The sequence below is a fragment of the Chrysoperla carnea genome, chromosome 1 (assembly GCF_905475395.1).
Source record: "Chrysoperla carnea chromosome 1, inChrCarn1.1, whole genome shotgun sequence".
Lineage (NCBI taxonomy): Eukaryota > Metazoa > Arthropoda > Insecta > Neuroptera > Chrysopidae > Chrysoperla > Chrysoperla carnea.
In genome coordinates, this window is record NC_058337.1 from 30,150,411 (window position 1) to 30,177,710 (window position 27,300).

At 27.8% G+C, this 27,300-nt stretch overlaps 1 protein-coding gene across 9 annotated transcripts in view; it reads right to left on the bottom strand.

The window, feature by feature from the left end:
* Nucleotides 1-8,397: 8,397 nt before the first annotated feature.
* Nucleotides 8,398-27,300, bottom strand: part of LOC123290915 (tropomodulin) — a 105,271-nt gene continuing 86,368 nt past the window's right edge. For 4 of the 9 annotated variants that reach the window (XR_006534908.1, XR_006534911.1, XR_006534909.1 and 1 more), the window contains exons 2-10: nucleotides 21,049-21,201; nucleotides 20,808-20,975; nucleotides 19,260-19,383; nucleotides 18,979-19,199; nucleotides 17,727-17,978; nucleotides 17,395-17,542; nucleotides 16,169-16,329; nucleotides 12,125-12,182; nucleotides 9,098-9,155 (exon numbers count right to left, since the gene is read on the bottom strand). Coding sequence is in view for 3 of the 9 variants with exons in the window: in XM_044871297.1 (XP_044727232.1) it covers nucleotides 14,164-14,240; nucleotides 17,395-17,542; nucleotides 17,727-17,978; nucleotides 18,979-19,199; nucleotides 19,260-19,383; nucleotides 20,808-20,975; nucleotides 21,049-21,201 (1,143 nt within the window). In the remaining 6 variants the exon portion in view is untranslated. Of the gene's footprint in view, nucleotides 9,156-12,124; nucleotides 12,183-14,160; nucleotides 14,241-16,168; nucleotides 16,330-17,394; nucleotides 17,543-17,726; nucleotides 17,979-18,978; nucleotides 19,200-19,259; nucleotides 19,384-20,807; nucleotides 20,976-21,048; nucleotides 21,202-21,588; nucleotides 21,719-27,300 lie in introns of those variants that run through there. The other 5 variants (XR_006534912.1, XR_006534910.1, XM_044871299.1 and 2 more) reach the window with 5 other exon arrangements.

Below are 27,300 nucleotides of genomic sequence, written 5' to 3' on the forward strand. Positions count from 1 at the left end.
AAAAGGGTGCCATTTTTCACACGCTTTTCCTATCCTACGTGTATTCGAATGTCATTTTTAATTGCAATTATCACATGTTAGGCACGGTAAATTGTCTTTTTTTAACAGCGTGTTTATTATTAGGCTTTTAATTACTTATATTAAAAGTTTTGATGATTTCTTAACATTTTACATTTCAAATAACGCAACTAACCTTTTTGCAGTTTTTTAGTTTCAGACCTGTATAATTATTATATCCAAGTTATAATTATTATGTATTATAAAGAATCGTAATTCATTAAAATAATATAAATAAATTCTAATAACTTTCAATTGAATAATTAATAATTATCTGCTCTTTTCACATTGTATTTAAACATTAATTTGCTGCTGGTTCATTAGTTTTAATTATACGTATTATTAATTTATCATAACTATAACTATAATTATAACTTTGATTGCTGTTTAAAAAACTTTATCTTTAAACATTTATCATGTATTTGTCTCATTTACTTTATTAATTGATTATAAACACGTAAAAAATATCAGTTTTTCATAAAATCTACAAAATTATCTTTAGTTGACCATTCATATTTCTCAATATTATTTTACTTGAAGGAAAAATAAAATTTAATCCTTTTACCATGGAACTTGTGGATCCCAATGAATATGACATTCCTGTAAAATTAAATATCAAATTATTAAGAATGGCTGGTTTATGGAAACCAAAAACAAAATGCATGCAAATTTTATCAAAATTTTATATTATAATATTTTTTGTTATTTATACACCAGCATTCACAATACCATTTATTTACGAATTGTTTACGAAAACTGATGATTTAATACATTGGTTGAATATATTCTTTCATTTAATTGCCGAATTGGAAATATTAATAAAAAGTTTGCGATTTTTCTATGTCTATCAACGTATTGTAAAATTAATTGATTCAACCATATCTATTAAATATTTTTGTCCAAAATATCGTCGACAAAAAGAATATATCGATAATAGTACCAGAATTTCAAATAATTTAACAATAGCGGTTGTTATTGTTTGTATTGCTGCATGTTTTATTTATGGGTTAGTGCCATTCATTGGTGAAGATTTTTGGTAAGTCATTCGACGGATGGTCTAGCGGTTTACGTAAGGAGAGATAGCTCTCCTACGCTACCTACCGTCTCTTGAGCCTCGAGAAGGTCTTTGTCCTCCGGAGCAATCTCTCCTCACAATTGGATAATTTGTTCAAAAATGTCTAGAATGCATTCCTACCAATTAACAAGACATCCTTAGATTATAATTAAAAAATGTTTGTTTAGTTTGCCAGTGATTGTTGATTATCCTTTTGATACTAAAAAATCGCCAAATTTTGAAATAACATATTGTTATCAAATGATAATGGTTTACTTTGTGGCTGTAAATGCTGGATTATTTATGACTTTTGTCACTGGTCTAATGAGTTTTATGTGTGCACAAATGAAAATATTAAAAGAATCCTTTCAATTTATGAAAGAATATGCAGCTATTGATTTGATATTTCAAAGAAAACAAGTATATTTATTTGTATATTATAAATAACTATGATTTAATTGTTTTCATTTTAATATTTACTTATTTTTAGGAATATTTATTACATACTGGAGAATTTATTAATTATAACGATTTTGATTCAAGAGAATTGTGGGAACAAGTTTCAGTTAATTTTAAATATTCAATACAACATCACAACGAAATTTTGGGGTAAATGAGTACTATGTATATATGAAATAAATCAAGGTATACTAAATTAAGTTCGTAAGTTTGAAGCTATGAACAAAATGTTGGTAAAGGTGTTCACTAAACCACCTAAAGAGTTTATTGAAGGTTCTCCGTCTGTTTGTCTGTCTGTCAACACGATAACTCAAAAAAAAAGAGATATCAAGTTGAAATTTTTATAGTGTGCTCAGGATGTAAAAAGTGAGGACCCATCCGCGGTACCCATTTTGCAAACCGTTAGAGATAGAACAAAAGTTTAAATGTAAAAAATTTTCCTTAAAAATAAACAACTTTTATTTGAAACAGTTTTTCGTAAGCAAAACTGTTTACTCGTGAAGGCCGGCGCAAATTAGATTGTATATATTATATGGGAATATCAGTTATGTATGTGTGACATGTATGTATATGTGGCTCTCTAAGAGCGACTATCTTTCTTTACTTACGTGACGTAAAAAAATAAACGACTGCGTAATCATCACTGTCTATACATAGTATTTTAACAATTAACTCAGTCAATTGTTTGTTTTCACTTGTTAAATTGTAAATTTCATGTTTTGGAAATTTTTTTAGTTCCCTTGTAACAACGCCCCGAAGGCCAACGCTGTGACCATCATATTCCTTTTAATAAATGGCTTAAAAATTTGGGTCTTTGTTTCCAAATGTATTAAATATTATAGTCTTAAATCCAGTAACCGCCACACACTTTATAAATCTTAGCTTATATGTACAATTATTATACTTTCCAGATTTATAAATGAATTGCAAAGTGTGTTTGGATTAAATTTTTTCCTGGATGTTGTTTCAAGTGCCTCGGTGATGGGGTGCACATGTGTTGCTTTAACTAATGTAAATAGTTTTATACATTTATGACCCACAGGTTGTTACGCACACACTACTAAACATTTCCATATTTTTTGTACAGGGCGGTGAGTTTACATTTCAATCAATGACTATAGTTATGGTTTGCGCAGTTGGATTAATTCAACTTGCTATTAATTGTTATTTTGGAAATAATATCATGGAAGAAGTAAGTTTTAAACCAATGTAAAAAAAGAAATTTAGATTCCTTGCAATGTATAATTTCATGAGTTTACATGAGTTTTTCAAGCCAAAATCTTGTAGTCTACTAATTTATTGAGTTTCTTGTCGCAACTGTAAATAATGGAATTACGTATACTATATACAGGTTGTACCAAAATTATGACTAAAGAATTACTAGACTAGACTACAAGTTAAATTTGGTTTGAAAAACTGATATAATCTTTGAGAAATTGTACGTTAAAATTGCTACTATAATTTCAGAAAATACAGAATATTTCGAAATCCTGAAGTTTAAGTGAGGTAAACCTCAATGAAAAACACCTTTATTTTGATCGTAGAAACTGAAAATGAAATAATAAACAGAGTGTTCCATTTACAAAAATTCAACTTTGATACATTCCGCGTTTCCAATCACCCTGTATATTACGAAAATAATTTTAAAATGTACCAATATCTTTCCATCTATTTCTGAAAGAGAATTTTCTTAAATTACGCCGATTAGCCATAATCTTCCGTGTCGTATAGCATGAACAATCCTGTATATCAAGGTATACTAAAGTTTAGTCTCAAGTTTATAACACTTAAAAATATTAATGCTACGAAAAAAATTTTGGTGTCGGAGTTCATAAAATCACCTAATTAGTCCATTTACGATTGTCTTTCCGTCCGTCGACTCGATAACTCAAAAACGAAAAGAAATATCAAGCTGAAAATTTTTTTAAGCGTTTTCCGTAGGACCCATTTTGTAAACCGTTAGAGATAGAACAAAAGTTTAAATACATACAAATGTTCCTTTAAAAAAAACTTTTGTTTGCAACATTTTTCCGTAAACATCACTGTTTACCCAGAAAAAAACATTCAATTAGGACAAAACTTTGGTGATGAGTGCAAGTGGTGGCCAAAAAGCTGTCATAATTGTGTTGGTGTTTTAAACTTTTCTAATTTATTAAAAATAATGCAAGCACTGACATTCAACACTTTCTTTACAGGATATTTAAACAATTAACTCAGTCAACTGTTTGTTTTTACTTTTTTTTTCGAAATTGTTTGACCGTATAAGTTAATAAAATCTTTAAATTCTCTAATTTCTATGAAAGATATGTCACATTAAATTTTTTGGGATTTTTAAGAGATTTTTTGTTAATGCTGTTGGAAGTAATTTAATTTTCAGGGAAATACAATTTCAAAATCATTATATTTTTCAAATTGGTTGGATGCACCTATGCATATTAAAAAAATGATTGTATTTACAATGCAAAATTGTCAAAAAGCTTGTCGAATTGATGTAGCTGGTTTTTCAATCAGTTTATCTTTAAGTACACTTTTAAATGTAAGTATAGGATGTCAAAATTTCAAGTTTTTTTTCCTGGCTCCCAAAGATGGATGAATTACAGTTATTTATTCAAACTGTAGATGTTAGAGAGTACCTTTACCTTTCACAGTAACTTTAGGCTTATTTAATAATTTGAAAAAAACAATAAAATTCGAGCATGTGTTATTTTTTCAGATTCTGAAGAAAACATATTCATTAATTGCTGTTTTACAAGATGCTACTCAATAATAATGATTGAAATTATGTAGTAGTATTTCTATGTATAAAAACTAAAATGTCAAATTAAGTAAATACGTCACTTTCAGTAGTACAACACTTTATACAATACCCTTATCAACAAAACGATGCACGCACATTCACGTAATGTTTATGTTCCAGCCAACTAGCTTAATTAACCCTTCAATAGCCTTTTTTCTAAACGGCGCTGTTCAACTAGCTACCTGAAAGATTTCCAACCATATCGTCTAATACAACATTTAATGAACTGGCTGGCTGATGCTTAGGCCAGTCATACAATAGAGTGATTATTTGACAAAAAAAGATATAGCAAGTTAAACTTTTTGGCTGTATAGCAAGTTTGCTAAAGTCAATTTTAATTAATAAAAAAAAAATTAAACTTCCATGGAATTTGGATTCGCAAAGAACTTTGTTTTCTAAAACAAGCAATCTCTTTATTAGCGACACTGATTAACAGCAGGTTTACAACTACATTTCTTGAATCCCTGACCACCGAAAGGTGACTAATTGATAGCAACTCTTTTCGGGAAGTAAGAAGTCTAATTTTTAATAGTACCACCACACTTAGTTCTAACTTTTTGTCACTACACTCTTTCGTCGTACTAATTTTTAAGTAAACGTAATCAAACTTTGAGAAACACCAACAATATTGTTGCTTGGCGTCCCTGTATTGACAATGTGTGGTTATCAGCGTCAAGTGGAAGAAAGTGGAAATAAATTTAAATGACTAGACTAGGTAAGTAGTTAAAAGTTATCGATCTAAGTGTTACCTAACTGTTTGATTGAATGGCTTCATATCCTTGCGGCTGCCGCAGTTGAATCTAGTAAAAGGCTAGAATGTAAATTAAACGGCTGATTAAGTAGTTGGCTGCGACATTTACATGATAATTCAACATTAAAAATTAATTCGCAACCATCTGAAATAACCATCAAATGCCTTAAATTGGTCGTGAAGTTGAAAATCAATTTCCTGTACGATTCCGTAAGAGATGACTCATTAAAAAATTTTTTTTTTAATAATAAAACTCTCATTGCTTTCATTTCCCGGAGAAGAATAGAGGGTAAGATAATTTTTGGTTTTTCTTAATGTTTTGTCAGTTTTTGAACGATGGTCGCAAATATTTACGGCTCTGGTTTTTAGGCATAGAAATTCTGTTATATAAAAATTTTTCTGTGGTTTTTATGAGAAGTTTACAAATGTTGGAGTAGTTGCAGATAACTATATAAAAAATTATATTGTTTATATTTAGTAAATTAAACTATTGGAATTAGCATCATTATTAATCTTTTATATATTTTTTTTAAACCTACCTGTTGATCTGTGAAATTTCGATCGTAAGCTGGACTTCTTGCATTAGTGTATACATACCAATAAAATAGCAAGTAAACCCTTCATATACGGTTAAATGAATGATCATCCCAAATAGCTTTGATAGTTATTCCATTCTTTTATTTAACTAAAATCTGTTTAATTCAAAAATATATTGCGTTTTCAAAATATCATCGGTTACAATATTTTGAACAGCGTTTAAGATACCCAGGTATTTTCTAGGAGTGGGTTGGAGTTTTACAGACCAAATACTAATTTCAACCACAAGTTTAGAGTTGCCGTTGAAATGATTTGTACCTTATTTTTAACTTTGATGGTGAATTATGTTATAACTTCATGAATGTAGACGAAAAATAAGAATAAAATAATTTTAAAAAATTTTCGATATTTTGAAAATTACTCTAGATATCGAATTTTTTTTTTCTTATTCGCATAAACTGCATGGTCATGAGCGACTTGGGTAACTATAAACACAAGTTTACAATTTACTACAAAAGAGAATGAACATTATATTTTTAAAAGTTTTTTAAACGATTTCAGTAGTATTAAAACTTTATCTAGGTTCTTCTGGTCATTTAGACTATTTGGTAGGTTCATTGGGACAGCGATGTTTTGACACTCGGCTAGGAGATGGTGGACAGTGACTGTTGCATCACATTTAGGGCACTTGTTGGCAGTCGTTCGAGTCATCAAAATAATATTCTTACTTTTCGTCTAGTATTGTCAAGTTATAACATATAACAATATGTCACTAATAATAATATATATTTTTTTAATTTGTGTCCCCACTACCGTGCTCATGCATCCTTAATTAGTCGGGCACAACGGGTATTTTTTGTCTTCAACAATTTATTAAAGTTTTAACTTTAATTTAAATAGTTTTTTTTTTTAATTTCCACCGACTAGTTTTGGAGAAATCTTTGAAAACATCATCCATCTACCGTTCCCCATAAGAACAATGTTAAACATGCCTGCTATTGAAATCATTTATTTATTTAAATAATCGGGCAACCCGTCCTAAAATTTTCAGAATTGATTTATACTTAGTCCAACTTCATATTAAAAAAAAATCAAACCTTTTATCCAAATATGTGATTTTCAGACAAATTTTGTACCTAAGGGTTTGCATTTTGGGAAAAATTGCATGGAATTGCCTAGCGAAACTGCGGTTGCTATTTGGTAGGTATTATATATCACACAAAATAGCAAGAAATGCTTTTAAAAAATTAATCATATCACATACACAATTTGATTAATGTTTTAAGTTCGGATATCTGAATAACAAACCCTTTATGTGGAGAAAAAACTATTTTTCATCCTTTTTCACTATACTTTAGAGCTAATCATGCTATTTTAAACCTGTTATAATTATAAAAAATTATTCACTTAAGATTATGTTGCAATTTTGGTCAAATTTTCTATTTTTCTACAGAAAAAAAATTAAAACTCAAAAGTAAAAAAAAATTTTCAGCATTTATTTTTCAATATTACACATTGATATATATATAAATATAAATATGTTCGAAAAAAAATGTCAGAAACAATGACTGTCTGTAATCTTGAAGAGCAGAATATTATTTGTGTATGTGTGTGTGTGTGAGTGTATGTGTGTGTGTGAATATTTTGTGAATAATGAATTAATATCTCTAGAATAATACACCTTTTTAGTAATATATAAAAGCAAGGCAACAAAATAAATTTTTCTATTCAGTTAAAAAACGAAAATTTGTGCACGGTAGTAAGTAAAAAAAATTTTTTTTTTTTAAATTTATTAAATAAAACTAAAAACAAAAATTATTATTCACAAAATTATTTACTAATTTTTCTGAATTATTTTCTTTTTATTAGATTAAAAGTGAAATTATTCTTTCTAAAATTGCAACAAAAAATATTTACATAATACAATTAAAATATAATTAATAAATTTTTTATTTTTCCTATATTTATTATTTTTAAAATTGTCTTATAAGTTAAAAATTATTCAGTTCACCCTCCAAAAAACTGTTTATATATTATTTTTATCACAATTTTTTCTTTTGTATATTTTGTTCTTTTGCAAACATTTAAATTAATAAACTGTTGTATTTACTCAATTTGTTCAAGTAATTTGTTCGTAATGTGCATGCAATTTTTTTTTTTTGAGTTTAGGAAAATGTTTACTGTTTTCTAAAACCATGTAGAAAAAATATACGTCAAATGAATCATAGACATAACAACAATTTGCTTCTTAAAATAACGGTAAAATTGATCCAGTAACTTTATTAATATCACTCTTGTGATTGCCACGTAAAAACACATTTGTGGTTGTTTGTTGTCCTTATTTCTATTCGGAAATGAATTTTGTGTCTCATTTATTTTATTATTGTTTTTAGAATTTCATTTTGAAATATTCAAGATCCACGTACCACAAAACGCCCAGCGTAAGTGCAAGAGGGAGAGAATTACTTATAGCGGTTGCTATTTCAAAGCATACCTTTTTAATATTCCTTTATTCGAAAAAAGCGGAATCTTTATGATTATAGGATCACTGCCGTGTCTGCCTGTCTATAACAACCTATTTTCTCCGAATTTACTTTATGAAAAAAGTTTTTTTAATTATTCTGGTTCAAGATACATATATCATATTTATCCCTCAACGTGGGACGCTCTACAGGACAGGAGTTGTGTCTATGAATCATTTACAATTAATTTAAATACAAAAAGAACAAAAATCTTGATAAAATAAAATAAATCGAATTTAAGAAAAAACGATTCAGTATTTTGCTTAGGTATCGTGCATTTTTATAAATTATGTGCAATAAATATTAATTTTTTTTCTTTGAACAGAAAAATAAATCAAAATCGACCCCTTTCTCCACACCCTCCAAATATAATAAGCTAACCCACACAACGTAATAATTTATTTTGGTTTTGTATCTAGAAAAACAGTTCAGTGGATTTTTTTATTTGGAGATAGTGAGTGTTGATAGAAAAAATCTTCAATTAAAAAGCATAGAAAAAAAGATTTTGTTGATCCTTTTTTTCTTTGTTCGTAGACTAAAAGACTATCCTTAGAAACTAATAAAAATAAAATATATTAACATTAATTTGATTTGTTTTTAAAAAGAGATTTTGTTAAGAACACTTTTGAACTATCAATACAATTTGTTGCAAAGGAGACAAATTGTATTAACATGTTTATTTTTTTTAACATTTTGTCCTTTAGAAACTTAAAATTATTACTTAAAGTTAAAATGATAGAAGCTTTATTTTGTATGCCTAATATATTATGGACATTTATAAATCTTAGTCCGTAGTGTAATAAAAGCACAATTTGTGAAAACACGAAATACGTAATGCAAGCTACTGACGCCATCATAATTCCATCCACTGCTGATAAATTTTCGCGATGAGAAATCATGAAGTTCGCCCTTTTCTTGTGTTTCTTTCTCAACAAATAATATAATTACGAGATAAGCGGCCCATTCGACGTAAGCGGTCTGTAAAATACACAAATTTATTAATTAAATAAAAATTTATGTTGACAAATTAAAATATTTGATGGTGTGATATACTAAATGATTTTGTAAGAAAGTTAATTGTGAAAATATTATTTTTCTAAATTTATGGTTGGTTTCTGAGCTAATAATTTTTTTTAACACCTGCTAAGAAAATTATTTCACAATAAATTACTAAATAGTACATTTTTAAGCTTACATTTTTAACACATTTTACAATTGTACAAAACATCTTTCGTACAATCTGCATAATTTTAGTTTATTTTCATATAAAAAAATTTTTCAGTTAACGACGAACATTACGAAACGACAAACTGAATTCTGGCTAATGGATGCACTGACTAATGAGCTTCTACTCACAACTTTCGATGGGTGAATCAATGCGTACGATTGGATCTTCGTCTCTTTTTGACTGTCATCCTGTACTACATCGGGATGGTATTTGATGGAAGAACAAATATAATTCCTGTGCTACTAAAAGAGAGTGGGCTTGCAAATCCCTATACTGGCTTATACTATGAATAATTGAGCATCTCCAAAGTAATTAAATTGTGTATATTCTGGCTATATTTTTGTTAATGTTAAAAACTTTAAAAAGTAACAAAGAAAACTTTGGAATCTTCTTCTGCTCATGTTATTGATGTTAGATTCGGATAATATTTTTAATACTTTTACATAGTTAGAACACTGTCCCATTGACAAAATTGCAATTTCAAGGGAAGATACATTGCTTGTAATGTTTAACGATTGATTATCAGTGCCAAAATTATGTCTAGTACATAAGACATTTTTCGAAAATTTTCGTTTTAGAATTTCAAAAAAATTAGTTGGTAGATATTCATTGTTATAAAATAGATTTGTCTTTTGTACCTCACTCACTTTGTGTGCATTGATATAACACAAATGGCGTATTTCAGTAGTTTGACTTGCCACCTTTACGCATGAAATTAGTTAACAGTGTTAATGAAAATATTCCAAATGGAATAAAACTTATATATAAATAAATATATTTTAAATTAATTAAAGATTGGCGCATTTCTGTTTGGGAAATATTAAAAGGTTTATATGTATAATTTTTACAAGCCTATATCCACGATCCCATTTATCCTCACACTATTCTACAAGATGTATGATTCGTTAAATTTCGTAGTCCAATATTCAAATGATATTAATTTAGAACAAAAGGTTTGTAATTTTATATGATTGCAGTGTAAAATGTAAACTTAATATTAAATTTATATTTTTATTATCTATTCCCAATAATAAATTATATACATATTACGATTACAGTCTCATAACATTTAGGTTTAACTTTTGAGCTTAAGCATTATATTTCTGCGTTTAATTGAGCTTACATTGTGCAAAACTGTTTTTTTTTTTTAATTTTTAGATTCAATATTACCAAAATATGTATTCTTTAAGTTTAAAGTAATCTAAATAAGATTGAAATGATTCTCTATAAAGCCTGCACATATGGCACTTACTGCACAAACGCCACTGTCATAGTAAATGTCATCTACGCAAGCGTAATCGGATCCTTTAAGCATATTTGGATCACTTTTAACTTAAAAGAACACAATTATGATAATATTTAGAACTAAACAAAATAGAATATTATTTATAGTCAAAAATGAATAAGCTACACTACTAAACTAATTTTCTATGTTATTAAATTTTGTTTGAGTAAAAACTTTAGTAGATAAATTTGTAATTGGAAGTAGTATATTTTTTTATAACATGCGCATGCATTTTATGTTAGGATGATGTCTGCTTTTGAAGAGCACAAAAATTGCCTCGATTGGGCTTATGTAGATTTAAATATTATTTACTCCCGTTTAAGAGGCTATCCAGTCATTTACTTTACTCATTAACTATGATCGGAAATAGTTACAACTTATTATGTGGTGTCGTTTCGTTGAATCTTTACATGATTTGAATCAGCCACCGAGAATTCGTAATTTGAAAAGCGGTAATGATTTAAAAATCGGGAAAATAATTTTTGTTTAGGGTCGGTTTAATCATTACCAATGATTAAACAAAGAGTTTGCCTAAAATTTGCGTTGAACTAAACATTAGATAAAACCACGTAAATTTATCGTATATAGTTGTTTGTGAATTCATTCCCGAATGACAAGAAGGTCAATAAAGAATTTGATCTGGCTATCCGACTTCTTGTTTCAAAAATTAATTGCCAATTTCAAATTTATTCAATTTGAATCGATTTAGTCCATAAAACAGAAATTCTTTTGATATGAGGAATGATCTTTTGAGGTTAGCGCAGATCGATCTTAACATTACTAAAATAAGGTCTATACAATATTTTGTTAAAAATTTCCATTCTTGCATGCAAAAATATATTTAATTTACATCATAATTTTGGTATGAGTAGGTACTATAGTTTATAATGTAACTTCAAAATGTATATAGCCATGTTCAGAACCACAAAATTCTGAGTCAGCTCAGAATATCTAAGTTTCCGTCCAAGAAAAAAGAATAACTTTTGTTTTAAATAACTTAAACGGATATTCTGAGTGTGTTAGCTTGCTCAAGACTTTGTTGTTATGAACACGCTCATAGATTAAATTACAAAGTAATTTAGTCAAAAGTGAATCGTTTTAACTACGATGTAAATTAGGTAATATATTAAAGATATTAATTGAGTGTTAGAAAAAGTTATTAACTATGTAACATATTTACATATTTATATAAAAAAAAAGGAAAAACAAACCATAAACGCACCCAAAATGAAAAATCTAATTAAAAAATTGACGTGTAAAAAAAAAAGAAATGTAAAATAACAAAAAAATTCAGTGTATAAAAAAAATATTTAAGAGAAAATAGTGTTTAAAAAAATAAATGAAAATTTTATAAAAAATGTGTGTACCTAATACTTGAAGAAAAAATATATTATAAATGATTCGAATTTATTTGTTTGTTTGTTTTTTACGTACGTTATTACAATGTGATCATCACACTACGAGCTAGTTGCTCCAATCCGCGACAGGCGTACTGGAAAAACAAAAACACATCACATTCTGTATAAATGGGCTGGGAGATGTATGAAAAATATAATGGATAATATACTTTTTTTAAATATCAATTATATTTTTCATACATATATACAAAAATATTAATAAAATTGCAAAATATAAAAAAATTGAAAAAAATTATTAAAAAAAAAAAAACACTGAAACTTATTTTTGATTATTTTACAATTTTATTTTATTATTAATTTTTAGTAATATTTTGTTGTTATTCTCAAGGTGTTTTATTTAACAGACATTTCACATCAATTTAAATGATATTCAAGTACGTGTGTCTAAATTGATAACTCTTCCAATGCAGGTTAGGGCAAGTTTCCAATAAGCCGCATACGTTCTGTCACAAAATCCGAAGTAATTAAGAAGCCCGAGAAGATATAAACATTTTTTTGTCAACTTGGTTATTTTGGTCTAGCGATTCTTTGACCTTACTTATTATTATGCATAAAATGAGCGCAATTTCTCCATATTTTTGTTTACAGCAACTGATTTTATCAGTAGATCTCAGTAGTGCATAAAGTTTTTACGAATAATTTCGAGCGAACAAAAGGGACTCAAAATTGTTTTAAAAAAAAAAGAAAGTATTTCCACAAAATCCAATAAAAACGTCTGTGATTGTATTACAATTTGTAGATTTGAACCATGGCATGGAAAATTTTTATTGAATTTAAGATCGAAACCAAAAATAACATATATTAACCATCGCGAAGTTTTTATATTCTTTTTATTTTCATACTACAACTGTCACCGAAGTACTCGTAGTAGTAGATCAAGTCAATAAAACAAAATTTTTTGAAGGAGTCGAAAACTTTAGAGAATAGCGCTCATAAACAGTGTTTTAAAAACGGATATATGATTGATAATTGAAAGAAAATTGAGCGTTTTATTAGTTATCAGAGTTGTTATTAATCGTTTTTTTATTTTCATTATGTAATTGTTAAATCGATATATGGGGGCGCTAAATGTCTAAAAAAGAAGCAGTGAACAAAGTGAGAGATCGTATCGGGAAACTCACCCATTAATATCTAAAAATTTTGCCACATCTTGAGAATAAAAATGAAATTATACATTTCTCATGCGTTAATATTTTACAAAACTGTAAAATTATTTTTTTTTTTTGTTTATAAAATTACAAGACATTCAATAAAAAAAAAACAAATTATTAGATTATGTTAACTTTAAATAGGTTAGTTTTCAAAAATCAAAGACACTTCAAAATAATTGATGCAATTATTAATAATCAACAAAATTAATTGCATGTCTACATTAATTTTTTGTTTATTATGTAAAAATTACATAAACTTTTATATTTGATTTGAGTTTGTGTAGAAAGTAGTAAGTTGTGTCTGAAATAAGTGTAAACATTCTTCATATTTTAGTTTTGTACCTACAGAAGCAAAAACAACCATAAAATTACAGGGTATAAATTTTTGTTTTCACATAACATAGATTTTTGTATCTTCATAAACTTACACTCCCAAAAAATTTGAGACGATTTTGAGTATTTTTATATATTTTTTAAAGACGGTTTGCTAGATAAAATAAAGATTAAATTATTATATATAATTTTTTGTAATTAAAATCAGTGATCTTTTTCACGATTCAAAATTTTTCGTCAGACCATTTTCGTTGATTAAAGGGAAGAAAACATAAAAGCGTTGCGTTGGTTTAGCCTAAATAAAATAAGCGACAACACGTTTTGCAAAGCAATTTACATAGAAAAATTATAGTAAGCGATGTTGATTAGCCATGCTACAGAAGTTTTATCCGACTACAAATCTTTCTATCCAGATATTTTTATAAAAAAAAATAAAAAAATTTTACTTAAAAAATATTAATATTAAAAAAATATCTGGATATATTAAAAAAACTTCTTTTGTTAAATTATAATTCGAATACTGTTTGTTTCAATTTACGAAAAACACGTGCGTGCGTCGAACTGATACCTTTTACTTTATCAATGGGGTTTTCCTGTGTAGATTGTTAAAGAATCTGAACTGTAGTCGCAGTTCTAAGTCTTTCCGTACTGCGAATACAAACAGAAAACAAAAAAATCACTTCTGATTTGCAACAAATAAATAAAGCTAAAAAAATAAATGGGAACACACTTGGCGAAGGTATAAAATACATCCTTGGAAAAGTTACATATTAAGGCGGAGCGCAAAATTATTTTTCTTTTCATCAAAGTGTAAACAAAATAGTAATTATACAATAAAATTTAATTTGATATCTTGAACTGTCCCAATAATAATAATAATACAAATTATTAATTGGTTTTTTATTTAAAAATAAAAGAAATATTACTGTTTATTTTCGAAAAAAGTGTTTTATTAATATTTTATTGAAACATTTTTTATAAGTTCTCTATAATAAAATTACTGTTAATAAATTACTTTTTCAGAAATTAAATAAGTAATATATATTTTTAGGAAAAAACTATTAATTTATAAAATAATTTAATTTCAATTTAAAATAAATAGATCTTTTAACTTTGGTTTTTGAAAGGTCTCCGATTTTTTATGAATGTATCGTGCTCAAAATTGTTTTATTGTTCTACGATCATATCCGTGTATTATACCATGTACATTTGTAATATATACCAAGATATACTAAGTTTAGTCCCAAGCGTGAGGGCGCAAATTGTATAGTATGTATTATATGGGAATATCAGTTATGTATGTGTTGTTTGTTTCACTTTTTTTTTTCAAGTTTTTGCTCAGCTTTCGGATTTAAAAAATATGTAGATGATATGGGGTAGAACAATTCTGAACACGATGCATTCATAAAAAACCGGAGACCTTTCAAATACCAAAGTTAAAGGATCGTTTGAGTTATAAGTAATTCGTGTTCCAAGAAATCAAAATAAAATTTTTTTTTGAAATATGCTTTTCATTTTACCCAAATTCGAAAAAAATGCACCACGCAATTAAATATTAAATTCGAATAAAATTTTACAATTACGTAATATTTTATCGTATTTTAATATTAATAAATTCTAATATTTCAGAAATATTTCTGAAAATTACTTTAGATATAGAAAGATAAAAAAAACAAAAAATTAATTATCTGGAAATGTATGTGTTTGTGTAAAATGTTGTTGATTAATGTACTGTGTGGTCAAAAAACATGTAATCTTCATGACGGACATAAAAAACACCACGCTATAGCAGACACTTGAACGATTTCCTTAAAACAACACAATTTAGCAAAAATAAATCTAAACTTCTACTTCTAATTAAAAAATATTAATAAATATCTTTTTCATCAAGTTTTTAATAATCGCGAAAAAAATATTAAAACAAGTAAGAATATTTTGAGATGACTCCACCGGTAAAGCGAGATAAATATTTGTTATGTTTAACCAATAACAAAAAAATTAGAGCTGAATCCACATTAAAGCAATTTAGTTTCGATTAACACACCTACTTAATAGGAAAGTTTACTACACTTCTTCACTAAACTTGCAATCTATTTCCTAGGTTTGGATCTTCGGAGCGTTTTTATAAAGTGCCTTATACATTTTCCCTTAATTTCGTATTTAAATTCAGAAAATTTTTGTAGCACTTTTAGTTAGATTTTCTTTAGCATTTTTGATTGTTATTATTTTAATAATATATCTTTGAAAAAATGTCCCACCCCATTCTGAGATGCGCACAGAAAATTTAATATACATCTTACTTGTTTTAATACAAATTAGACTGCTATTGTTGTAACAGTAGTAGCCCTTGCTTCAGCTTTTAAAATGCGCTTTGTAATCCTTTGTGACACATTTCAAACAAGAAGCCTACCAAAATCAATCCCTAGTATTTCATAGAGAAAAAATAAAATAGTTAAGATATTTATTATAAGACGTGCATAAATTTGTGTATCCCAAAAAAATTCAATTGACAACAAGTAGCGATTGAACTTGCCTAGTTTTGTGTGTAATGTTTGTATCGATATTTTGGTACTCACTGCATTTTTATTTTAGAGACAAAAATTTGTAAAATAAATAATATTTAATAGGTTGAAAACTCAATGTTCTATGACAATTGCGTTTTTTTCTCGGCCTAAGACGATTGTAGCAGCGACATCACGTACAATAGGTTTTTTCGGTTTAGGTTTCAAACGGCAATCTAAACCCACCCAAAACGACAATTAAAGCATGTATCGAAGCAGAAAAACTACAGTTTTTTTGTATGAAATGAAATAAATAACAACTATGATGATCAACTATGTTTATACCGATTTTTAAAAGTTCAATAAATCGGTTGAAACATAGTTGAAACAAATGCAAAATGGGATAAAACAAAGTTAATGAAAATCGTCGTCAAATAAAATTTGTTTATTTATCAAGCAGATATTCGTTGATTTTGAATTATTAAAATGAGTTTGAAATGAAAAATGACCAAATTCGTGATCGCAACAGAAGGAGGATTCAAGTATTTCAAGCTAGGACGTATGTTTTAAACTTTTGTACAAAAATCCACCTTAATAAATGATATTTTGATATAACATTTATCCACTGCTTGAAAAATAATGAAAACGAAACGAAAAACTGTATGTTAGTGAGAAAATGTAAAACCAATCACTCAACGAGATAAAATGGATAAGAAAAAAAACACGAAAAGGTTTGCAAAAAACGGTTTATGAAACGAATAGAAATGGTCTGCGATTATTTGATCAAATGAAAATGATAAATTATTATACCGATACGGGGGAAAGACAAATTAAACAATTTTTAGAAACAATTTATTTTTGGGGTTAAAAGATGCGGGGGAGGGTAAATATAAAACTTTACCTCCATAATAATAATAAAAATTACTACTATTCTAATATATTTTTGCTAAACATTCGACTACTATGATAAATATCTTTTCACATTAATTTCGGTTGTGTTTATCACAAACCGAACATGAATTAGAAGTAATCGGTGTGATTTCTTTGTCACCTAAATATAAATAAATTCAATTAACATAAAAAATAACTACAGTCGAGTTTCAATAATATTTAATAGTCATAAAAATTTGATTGATGATAAAATTATTGGAACTGTACTGTATTTGGGAAAAAACTCGAAAAATGATTATGAAATAAAATGCTATCAAATGATTTGAATAGCGATTTGATAAAAACTGATAAATATTCGAGTCCTGAAATTGATATAATTTTATAGTCATTATTTTTACAATCATACTCACTGGTATCAATATTACGTTGTAAATGTGACGCAACTCTGTGGCGGGCATCATTGTATTCAAGGTGTAGCCCCAGCCGAAGTAAGGTAGGATTTTGTTCAACAAGTTGTGTTATTTCCATTTCAATTTTATTGCCCAATACTTGCGACCGCTATGAATTTAAAAGAGTAATATTTGTTAAAAAGAAATATTAATTACTAAAATTCAAAAATGAAACTTGAGTTTATTCAAAATAATGTAAGCGTTTTCTAATAATTGATTTTGAATTGTAAATTTCAACAGAAAATAAAATCACAAGTCGCAGTGGTTTCATTGAAAATAAATTTTTTACTTACTTGATTTGAGGCTCGGAATTCTTCAACTGATTTGGTTTTTAATAAAGCTTTAATTAGTTTAACTATAACTGGTGGGCTAATAAAATTAGTTTCTACATTTACAACTCGTATTGTGTTATTATGTTCTAAAGCTTCGGCGAGTTTGAGTGCACAACGATCTGTGAGTCCAACATTTGTCAACGATAATGTTTCCAAGTGCGTGTTTGATGGCAGTGCATTAAATAATTCTTCAAATTTCTCATCAGAAATATTCTGAAATAAAATGATAATATAATTTAAACACATACACATCAATGTGGATGGAAAAAATTAATTTTTGATGAATATCTAAGTCGTCGATAATAGTAGGGATCTGCTTCAGTGATAAGTTAATATATATCAAGTAAAAGAAATTTTCTAGAATGAATTTTTATAACATGCATATATCTAATATGCAAGGTATATTATTAAGTTTAGTCCCAAGTTTGTAACGCTTAAAAATATTGATGCTAAGCAAAAAATTTTGTTATAGGTGTTCATAAAATCACCTAATTAGTCCATTTCCGGTTGTCTGCCTGTCGTCTGTCTGTCCGTTTGTCATCACGATTACTCAAAAACGAAAAGAGATATCAAGCTGAAATTTTTTTAGCGTACTGAGGACGTAAAAAGTGAGGTCAAGTACGTAAATGAGCAACATAGGTCATTTGGGTCTTGTGTCCGTAGGACCCATCTTGTAAACCATTAGAGATAGAACAAAAGTTTAAATGTTAAAAATATTTCTTATAGAAAAATAACCAACTTTTGTTTGAAACATTTTTTCGTAAATATGTAAATATCACTGTTTACGCGTGAGGGCGCAAATTAGGCGTAAATTGTATAGTATGTAATCATTTCAACAATTAACTCAGTCAATTTTTTGTTTTCACTTGTTTTTTTTTGCATTTCACTAAATTTGCTAAAATTTAGGTTATTTTAACTTATTGGCTATACAATTATCGATAACTTAAAAGCTTTAAGATTTTATAAAATCTATACATATAAAATGCTTTGCACTGAATGACCAACGGATCAACGCACAGCCTAAATCGCTGATCGTAGAGATCAGAAATTTGGAGGGTGTGTTCTTTGTATGACGAAGGCATCCAGTAAGAAAATATTTTCCGAAATTCTACTCCTAAGGGAGTGAAAAACGTAATAAACAAATAGTCCAACGAAGCGGATGGGTAGCTGCTAGTTATTCATATTTCTAATTAAAAATAAATTCTGATTTTACCTTAATATTATTCCAATTTAGATCAATTAATTTATGATCATCGTCCTTAACTTGTTTGATTGTTTGGTCGACGTCTGTCTTATTTGGTGGATCTTGTGGGAATATTTTTTGAGTTGATGCTTTTGTAATACCATCCCAACCTAAGCCTACAGGTTGTCCTTTGTTTAAAAGTGAAGCATGATATTGGTCTTGATTCATCATAGAGTGGAATCCAAGAATAGCTATAAATAGAATTTATTGTTAAAATTCATAGCGCTAAAAAGTATAATTTAAGATCTTACCAGCTAAATCAATAATTTCTTCTTGTGTTGCATCCGACAGTGCTGTATCATATTCATCTCCCATATCAATTGCAATTTGTTCTTCCGCATCTAATTCTCTTTGTGGAGGTGGTGGAGGAATCCACTGTTAAAACAAAATCAAATTATTTATTATTTTTAAATGTTTAAATCATTTTACTCAATTGATAGATTTGAAAGTTATTGCAAATATTTTGATTGGGTACAGTAAATACGTCAGAAAATACATCAGATTGACGGATTCCCGTCCGGTTTTTCAACGAGATAATTAAGAGAAAAATAGTACTTTTTAAGAAAACATACTTTGGAAAGAATCATAGTATAAGAAATTATTTAAAAAAAATTCGAACAGTAAAAATAAATCGGTTTTCTCCAAAATAAAAAAACAAAAAACAAACGAAAAGGTAATATCATATCATAAACAAAAATAGAGGGTTGTAGAAAAAAAGAAACTAAAGTCAAATCTGTTTGAAATTTTAAGAAAAAATGCGGTTTTATCGCGAAAAAATTGCGTTTTCGCCAGTTATAAAAAAAGGTTTTCGCATATCGACGAAAATTCAAAAATCTTACTTCGGAAAATAAAACTCGTTTTTCGAATTTCCCTAAAACCTCTTCATAATTATTAATAGACTACAAGCTTATGCTAAAATTTTTGGGGTGAAATGACCCACCAGGAGTCATGTTGAAAAATATGTCCCTATATGTAAGTAAAAGTAAGTTTAAGCACCATAACGTCATGTCAGGTGAGAATTGAATGTCACAGCCCTTGTTGGCTTATCCCTACAACAGTAAATACGTACGGCGTTGCTGGATACTAACTATGCATAAGTATTCGAAGCGATTTACATAAATGACGATTTTCCTAATTATTCCGTTGAACCGGAAAGAGATAACAACTTTTAATTTTTTGTGAAATCCATAGATTTTAGTCTGTAGAGGAAACTTGAATGGCTAACTTATGTTCATTGTTATATCGTTTTTTCCCTTTTATTTAGGACAGAATGTCGAAAAAAATAATCAAGTAAAACTTTTTGTTTCGAACGGTACGTCAAAAAAAAGTGGCGACATATCAAATATCTTCTATCTTTTTCCAACAGCGCTGTTTGAGAAAGAAATATATTTGGTTTTTACCTGAAAAGTTTTTGGCAACTGTCCGAAACAAAAGGGAATTGATGAAAAGGCCTATTCTTTGAGTAGTATGTTAAAAATCTATTCAGAGAGCGTTATTTGACAAAAATAAAAGACATTGGATAGTTTCTTTACTTGAAGAAGTTTTTAACAAATATCTATATTGAAATGTATTCATTATAATTGTGAACCACTTCCTCCTCGATTTACATGATGTATACATCCAAATTGATATTCAAAATAAATGAAATTTGTATTTATTTCGTAAATTTCAACATAAACGGGGAAAATAAATTTAGTGGCGCAAGAATTTTTGCGTTTAAAACTTTGTTGGCCCAGTAAAAGTATTATTACATCGACGGTTTAATATATAGAAAATAAATAATCAAAGATTTTGCTTACCTTTTTACCTCTAATGGTTCCAGGAACGTATGGTTTTAATTCAGGCTTATCTGGCGTTTCTAATGCTTGTTTATTAATATGTTCAATTAATTTTTTTCTGTTTAATGGCCCTGTAGGATTTTTATCACATTCATAGCTCGTTCTTTGTGAGGGTGGCAAGAATGAATCCTATAATTTATTAAAAATAATTAACAATTAAGTACATTCTAATTGTTGATTTTAAATATAAATTTATAATTACATCAGGATCCACTTCTTTGGCTAATATATTAATTTCTTCTGGTGATAATTGTGATAATAATTCTTCAACATCAACTTCATCGTATTCGCTAAGATCCTTGCCATAAAGTTTTGCAGGTGTAGTCATCGTAGTTGTTGTTGTACTTGATGAAGTCTAAATAAAAAATTTCACACTCGATTAGAGATATATTAATAAATAATTCATAAACAAAACTTTCACAGAGAAATTCAATAGCCTAGTTTTGAACAAGAAATAACTTAACCTTATTTTAAAGTGATTCAAACCAAATTAAGTGATCAAAATAATTAATACATTTCGTATGAAATTATTTAATTTACAAATACCTAAATTAACTACACCCTATGACCCGATTTTCATAACATAATTAATTAACTTGATACTCAATGATATAATCGATAAGTCATTTTGTTAAAAGAAAAACTTATTATAATATGCATTTTTGTAATAAATAATTTGAATTTATTAGTGTACAATAAATTTACATTAAAATTAGGAAAATTTTAGTTGAAATTTTCTTACTTTTCTTTCAAATATTAAAAAAAATTACAATTTTTCTACGCCCACTGTTTGACAGACAATAAAAATTATTGTACTATGGATTTGAATGACACATGCGCTCATTTATTGTGTATGGTGTTTTTTTTATTACTGTGTATGAAATTAATTAATTTCATTGAAGGTGTATGGAAGAAGGTCTTGTAAATAATAGTAAATTGTTTGTTCTTCTATTTTTCATCATAATCCCCTCTTTCCATTTTACATTATTAAAATAAAAATCTCATAACACATTTAAAAAAAGTAATATTTATATAACTTATATGGGAATCATTTTTAGGATTCCGTATATTATTGTTATTAATATAATATTAAGTTTTGAAACTTATGCTAATATGGCTTTGGTACATTAGAATAGATATTCTCGAAGGCTAGGATTATAATGTTTTTTCTCTGAGAATTTCGGAAGTTCCATTGAATACTTTCACTACCAGGAATCGGAAATCACCAGAACCAAATCTCTATAAATTTAAGGGCGAGCCAGAAGAAATGAGAAAATAGGACAATGGAATTAGAACAAATGAGCTTAATTCTATTGCTTTTCTGTGTACAAACCATCTGCAGGAGTTCGACTCTTTCTTCTCTACTCTTCACGACAGCGTCTATATACATGGAGATCTGTTGGTTGAGCAAAAGCTAAGCTATTATAATTTTAGAACAGGAATTTTTTAATTTTTATGCATTAGCATAACACTAAAAGTATGTTTAGATACACTCAATTATTTCTAACTTTTTAAGTATGTAGGTAAACCTTGATCTTGAAAATTGATATAGGTTTGATTTGCCTGAACAACGTTTAGGAAATAAAATAGGGAAAAAGTTGAACTATCACATAAACTTCATAGAATGGCAAAATAAAATAGACATGGAATTGGGAAAATGAGTGAAAATTATTTTTTTCAAACATAATGTTGGCTAATGGTTGCATATTGAATGAATTTTCATTTTACTCCCTAATCAGACTGTTTAGGATCACAGTAATAAAAATCTTGGTTGGGATACTTTATTTCGTGGTATTCAGAAATAACATAGAAGTTTTGATGAAAATCAAAGTTAATTCTTAAAGATTCTATTATTATATATACATATCAGCTTTTATAAGCTTTTATAAGCTTTTATAAGGGGGTTTTGAACCCCCTCCTCTTGGTGCATAGCCCAGAGTTTGTGTGAATCAGAAAAGTCACCGGGACTTACAAAATCCATACGGAATTAGTTCTAAAGTTCATTAATATTTCTAATACGCTTTTATTTGCTTGATCTGAAATTTGTCAAATCAATTATCGCGTATTTCCGAATATTCAACTAATCTAAAATCTTACTGGCGGATTAAGATCTGATGACAATACAATAAACATTCTATCTGATATATCATAACGAAAATACGAAATGAAATAGACATTTGAATAGCGGTGGTTACGGGAAGATGTATTTTATTTATTTGAATAAACGGAGATTTTCAATCATATAAACGATGTCGATAAACGATAATATATATCAAAGACTCTGGTTATCAGTTAAGTAATTTTTTTTAAAATGTAAAATAACGGCTTATCTTCATGATCTGATTTCTATTAAAATAATGAAATCTTGATTGTTAAACAAAAAGAAACTATGAGGAGCTTTTGTACGTAAGAATAATTCATGAATTTATACAATAGCATAAGAATATTAAACATATAGGACCTCTTATATCGTTAATAATAAATAATATAATATATTTCTTAGAATCACATAAAAAACCAGATCCTAGCTGCATGATCGATAAATACACATCTTACAGTAAACACTTAACGGTGTAAGCATTTAAGTAATATTTATTTATGCATTTAACCTTAGCATCTAATTATTACTATTATTGTAAAGGGGAGACTGTTATAGCTTGCTATTCGTTATGTGCGTAGTCATGGTAGGGACAATAAAATCGATGCAAGCGCTACCAGTGAACAATTTTGGAGTTAAAGGGGGCTGTGATGACTAATTTACAATTCTTTACATGTTAATGTTATAGAAAATGTCAAATTAAAATTATTGAAAAACACTAATTAATTAAACTTAATGCATTAAAAATTGTGAAAATAAGAAATTAAACTGCACAAATATTATTTTTCAAATGTAAATTATCATAATTATTTATTTAAATTTGTGAAACAATAATATTAAATTTTCAATTTAAGTCATTAATGCAATCCATACAATTATATATGCATCCATACAATTCTATAATTAAAGTAGTGAATCGTTACCATGGAAACGAAACTCATGCACGGAGCGAATACACTCATTAATAATGTACCCTTGATTACACCTTAGTGTATCTCAAATCATTTTCGCCAATTCTACCTGCGGCACACTTTTTAGTATGTAATATGTTCAGTTTATTGTAGGAAACAGAATCGTGGGAGATATGTGATTAAAACATTGAAAACCACACGATATCTTCTATATAGACACCGTTTTCTTTCAGCGACCAGTATCAGTTTCAATTAATTATTTCACTTTATAGTCACATTAACATAGCTACGTTCATTGATCACTGATTCAGGATGTTGTTTTGATCCAAGGTATATGACAGTGCGTCTCTTCAAAAATTACCTCCTCAACATTCTACATTCTATTTAAAACTGAATTGAAAACAGTTTAGGTCGTTCAGCGTCTGTTTGGTGTCTATAATAGATAGCAATATCTTTACATTACATTATTAACAAGGTACAACACTTTACCTTACTATATACTGTACGCACATTCATATCGTAATTAATGGTAATAAAATGTTTATTTAATTTGAAAATAATGACATTTTTACGGTACCGTTAATTATATCTTATATCAGATATAAGTAGTACCTCGATTTTTGAGTGTGTGTTTTAAGATACTATATATCCGGGTTTCAACTGCATCATCTATATTTTTTGTACAAGGATGCGTAAATTATTATTATACTTTTATTATGGAAAGGAAGGAAAATAAAGTTTTAAAGTAATTATCAATATAAAAGTATTAATATTTATTCTTCTCAATGCTTTCACATTATTATCATTAATTAATTAGCTTTCGTTCGATGAAGAACTGGCGACCTTCAAATCTAAGTATTTAGATTTTCATTAATCATAGTTTTCTTAATACCGATTAAATCAATCTTATTTTAAATTAGTTACAGTGAATGTGAATAAGATTTTTAAGATTTTCAAAAATTTCAAATAAATTGTAAAAATTCAACAATGATCTAGAGTCTATCTTCGGATTAATCTGATTATAATTAAATCGAAATAGCTCAAAATTATTTCCTATTAAATATATAATATTAGACTTGAAACAATGGATCTCAAATAAATGTATAAAAATTGAAAAAACTGCAAATAATATAAATTAGTCATGCGATATAATCTTTTAAGAATCAATTTTAAATGATTAATCAGTGATTAAAATATATTTTACTAAAAAATACCTACGAAACCATATTTCTATATATCCGGTGTATGTGCATGACTTGATCGATTATTTATAAAGGCTATTGTCATAGGTCATTTGAAAAGGCGTTCATGATGTCATTGTTAAATTTCATCATCACTCTTAATAAAAAAAATTTGTTTTACAAGAGTTAACATGTTCTAGAAGTTCTATATTTTCTAAAAAGTACTTGTAAAAATTTTATCAAAACTTATAAGGTACCAAGCTTTATATGTACAAAATTCTAGAAAGGAAGAAGGGCTTTTCATTTAAAAAATAATTTTTTTTGTGTTTCGAACAGATGTCAATCAAGTAAAGACATATCACATATATCCTACCTTTGTCAAAAAGCGATGTTTGATAAAGATAAAATATATTAGACTTTCTTTACTTGAATAGTTTTTTAAAAACTATCCGAAACTAAAGCAAATCGATGAAAAAGCCTGTAGGGTAGTATCGATCAATAATACAAATATGTGTTTGGTTGACTCTTTGCCTCTTTGTCTCTCTATGATTATTTTAACTTTATCTCTCCTTCCTGGGATGCTCTGTCAAAAAAAACCGCTCTTAGTAAGTTCATATGTGCATGAATAAATTTTTTGATTCCGTGTAGTCAAAGATTTGTGAAACTCTTATCGAAGGCTAATTTACTTTCTAATCCTTGAATAACGCTAAAAATTCCATTTCGTTATCAATTTCTGTTTTAATGTTGCCAATCGCTATGCAGACAGGCAGTTGGCATAGATAAAGTATAATGGCAACATGAATTTGAAATTTTTGTTATAGAAAGTAGACTTAATACAAATGTTAGATTTAAACACACGTGTAAAATATAAGTTACACGTTGTATACAAATTAGTTTCATAAAGTTATTTTGCATAGAGGTACAGGTGAGTACATAGATTTATTATGCAGATATGTAATGAGAGCTTAAAGATTATTTAATTACTAGCCCAGGGTTGCCAAAAAGTTTTCATTCAAGTCGCCCCATCTGTGATCGAAAGTCGCAAAATATTCTGAACAGTCGCCCAATAAAAGTTTGAAAATACCTTAGACATAACAGACTTGAATTTACCAGGTAATTTGAAATTTATTTTTTCTAAATAAAAATGCTGAGAAGAACTAAAATAAATTTTTGTATACTCTTTTATAATATATTAATTTCAGAGTCAATGGAAAACTCAAGAATATGAATTTGATATATATCTTTATTTAAATAAGTGAAATTTATTACTTTTCACACTAAAAAATACAGAGTACAGCAGATTTTCATGCAATCGGTAGGTACCTGTACTGAGGAATGAAAAGCGCCTAATTTGCGACTTGTCGCCCAAACTCAAAAAAAGGAAAGTATCCATGAAAAAAATCGCCCAATTCGCGATAAATCGCCCTATCTGGCAACCCTGTACTAGCCTGACACCCACCCGTTTCACTGGGCTTAAATATCAAAATAATAATTATAGATCTGCTCTATCTATAATCATCATTTTGAACCATAAATTACAGATTTCTGTAAAAATTTAAAATAGTAAATGTCAGATTAAATTTTATTTTTTTAAAATTTTTTAAAAAAAATATATCTTTATAAGTTATATCTCCTGTGTTATTCTGAAGTATGAGCTATATTGCTGTACAGTTTCATTAAAAACCATTCGCTAGTTTTAACGTGAAAGTGTAACAAACAACAAACAAACAAACAAACATCCATACTTTCGCATTTATAATATATAGAGATAAAGATAGAGGTTTTGTAATGACAGATGATGATGTTTTAACTGATAGTGGATCTTTATGGGGAATCGCTCTTTCATTATAGAGTACTTTGGTAGACTAGCCAAAAGGAATCCACTCAAAAAGTTTCAAGTATGTACTTATCATTTCACAAAGCACCCTATCTGTTCCACGGTCTATTATGTTTTAAAAGAGAACTTTAAGGTGGGGAAACAAACAGTTTACGAAATTAATCGTATAATATTAATACAATACAGACTCGTGCGCAGGAATCATCCAAGGGAGAATTCAAACTTTTGTTCATCATGTTAGGTTATAAAGTCAATAAAAACTATAAACTCTTTTATCGAGTAGGAGACCATTTTATTAGACCAAAATGTGATATTCAGTAACTATTTTTCAATAAATTAATTCTGCAAGGTGCAGAAAAAATTTGTTCCAAAACTTTATGCGCATTGGCAATTGCCATGTATATTGAGCGAGTTTAAGCCGTTTAGC